Source organism: Gavia stellata, chromosome 18 (genome assembly GCF_030936135.1).
Source record: "Gavia stellata isolate bGavSte3 chromosome 18, bGavSte3.hap2, whole genome shotgun sequence".
Classification (NCBI taxonomy): domain Eukaryota; kingdom Metazoa; phylum Chordata; class Aves; order Gaviiformes; family Gaviidae; genus Gavia; species Gavia stellata.
In genome coordinates, this window is record NC_082611.1 from 12,661,869 (window position 1) to 12,664,378 (window position 2,510).

Here is a 2,510-nt window from a genome sequence, read left to right on the forward strand (position 1 = left end):
AGTTGTAAAACGTTATTGCTTTGTTCTCTAAAATATTGAGAATCTGATACAGTGTACACAAGGTAACTTCTCACTGAGAGGGTCCTGTCATTTAACTCGCTCTGGGTCCTGATATGCTTCTGTGGACTCATAGCAGGGAAACTGCATTACCCTCTGCAGCTGTTAATGATCCTTGCTAAATATTTTTGGAGCTTTGGACTTTGCCATAGTGATAGACTGCTAATCTTGTCAGAAAGCGAGCAGTTGTTTGCCCGGTGTAAATTGGCCAATGAATATTTTATTACTTCATAATGGGGGGGAGGCATGTGAATGGAAGACTTGGTCATTCAGAGATTGCAGCCGCTTTTCTCTGGGGATCTCACATGGTGTCTCTCTTTGGCATTTCAGAATAGCTGCTGGAAAGCTGCCCTGCCGTAGCCACTGACGCTATGGAAGACCGCATCCGCTGGTCTAGGCTGTAGGATGGTAGCGCACAGCAAGGTGTCAGCAGATAATGCAGTTGCAGCAGACCCGAGATGTCTACTTGACCCTCCAGCACGGGATCGTTCACAGGCTCGAGGCTACCACGGCCCAGGCCGGCCCAGCACTGTGCAGGCACAGAGCAACACGCACTTCCGAACCTTTCGCTCCCAAGCGGATTTTAGTAGCATCACGCGAGCAAGCAGCCTGCTGGATGCCTGTGGCTTCTACTGGGGACCTCTGACTGTCAGTGCTGCCCACGAGAAGCTGAAGTCTGAGCCTGAGGGCACCTTCCTCATCAGGGACAGCACACAAAAGAATTGCTTCTTTGCCATCAGTGTTAAGACTGCGACTGGGCCCACCAGCATCAGGATAAACTTTCAGACTGGGCGTTTCAGCCTGGATGGCAGCAAAGAGACTTTTGACTGTCTTTTTAAGCTGCTGGAACATTACCTAAGCTCCCCGAGGAAGGTACTGGTTACTCCCCTGCGCAAAGTCCGTGTGCAGCCCCTGCAGGAGCTCTGCCGGAAGAGCATCGTGAAGACTTTTGGAAGAGAGAACTTAAACCAGATCCCGCTCAATCCTGTTTTAAAGGACTATCTGAAATCCTTTCCATTTCAGATATAAGTGCAGCATTAACTGTATAGGGACGTGTGAGAGATGTGTAAAGAAATCCAGCCTCCTGGGTTTTTAAACATGTTTGACAGTGAGCAAACTTATTTTTGTAGCAATTTACTGTATTTTATGATGGAACTTGAACACTTGACTTCTTATGTTTACAAAAACTGTTTGCACAAACCTGGGGTTTTAAAACCCTGGCATAATTTTTCTGCCAAGCAGAATATTTTATTATTTTATAATATTTTTAATGATATTGACATAATAAACTTTATTGTGAAAGTTTTTAAAGAAATAGCATCTCTGTTTTTAGTTTTAAAGGCTCTGGTACCTATTCTGCTGACAAACTTTGACTGCTAATTGAGTGTGTAAGTGCAGACAGGTCTACACATGGTCCTGCTCTTTGTCCTGCCAAACTAGCCTGTTTTAGTGCTAGTCCAGCAGACAGAGGATTCCTGCCCCCAAAAGCCTAAATGAATCTGCCAGGAATCTAGCTCTCTTCTAAATCCATGAGAGCAGGAACAGTGTGTTAGGGCTACAGCGATGCATAGTTTTTGAAAGAGTGAATCGAACCCTTGGGTCAGCTAATTGCACCAACTCTGGCTTACCTTATTTCTATTAAAAGCTACAACGCTCTAAGCAAGAAGAGATTGCCGTCTGACATAACCAAACCACATAAATGTCAGTGGGGAAAAAGAAAACTGTCCAGAAATGCCCTTCACACACTTTAAAAGGCGAAGAACACCGTGTTTATTATAATGCTTTGGGGGAAGGAGAGCTTAGTTCTCTCTTTAAATGGGCATACACAAAACGGCAAAGGTGCAGACATCTTTAGACCTCAAAAAGGTGTTTCTTGTTTTAAATTCCTGGTGATCTACAGAGCACAGACTTGATATTTTAAAAGAATCTATGACTTAGCTCTGTGACAGGACCCAGAAAGCCTAAGCCTGTAGACTTGCAGCTGTAATTTCTAGTGGTTAAACTGCATTCAGAGAAAGTTAAAATACTTTAGACTGTTTTGTAATACCATTTGTAGAAAACCCCTGGTGCCTTCACCAATTTCCTATCCATCTGCTCATAAAATACAGTATCAGTGCCCCATAGAGCTGTAACTGTGAATGACTTAAGATGCCTGATTTGGCAAAATGTCACCTGCATTATGACAAAGTGGTTCTCCCCTCCCCCAAGCATTTCCTGAAATCCATGAAAAGCTGGCTTAGAAAACCAGCTGAACCAAATCACTTCAAAGAAGGCACAGAGTCTTTCAAAGAAGTGTACTCTATCAGCACAGATCTATGGTGCTTACAGTAACTGTAAGCAGTAAATGAAGTCATCTTTAGAGTTTGGAAGATAAAAGGTCTCTCCCTCTACTGTAATTCACATTCCTTTTAAAGATAAAGCCACTTTTAGGAAATACTGAGTAAGTGTTATAT

The 2,510-nt window shown here is 43.3% G+C and overlaps 1 protein-coding gene across 1 annotated transcript; it reads left to right on the plus strand.

Annotated features, from left to right (window-relative positions):
- Positions 1 to 462: 462 nt before the first annotated feature.
- Positions 463 to 1,204, plus strand: SOCS1 (suppressor of cytokine signaling 1). Its single transcript, XM_009819204.2, has one exon. The coding sequence runs from the start codon at positions 463 to 465 to the stop codon at positions 1,084 to 1,086; it is 624 nt and encodes a 207-aa protein (XP_009817506.1). The 3' UTR covers positions 1,087 to 1,204.
- Positions 1,205 to 2,510: the final 1,306 nt, after the last annotated feature.

What these genes read in the sequence shown, in the direction of transcription:
- SOCS1 (XM_009819204.2), top strand. Translation starts at nt 463, where the DNA reads ATGGTAGCGCACAGCAAGGTGTCAGCAGATAATGCAGTTGCAGCAGAC.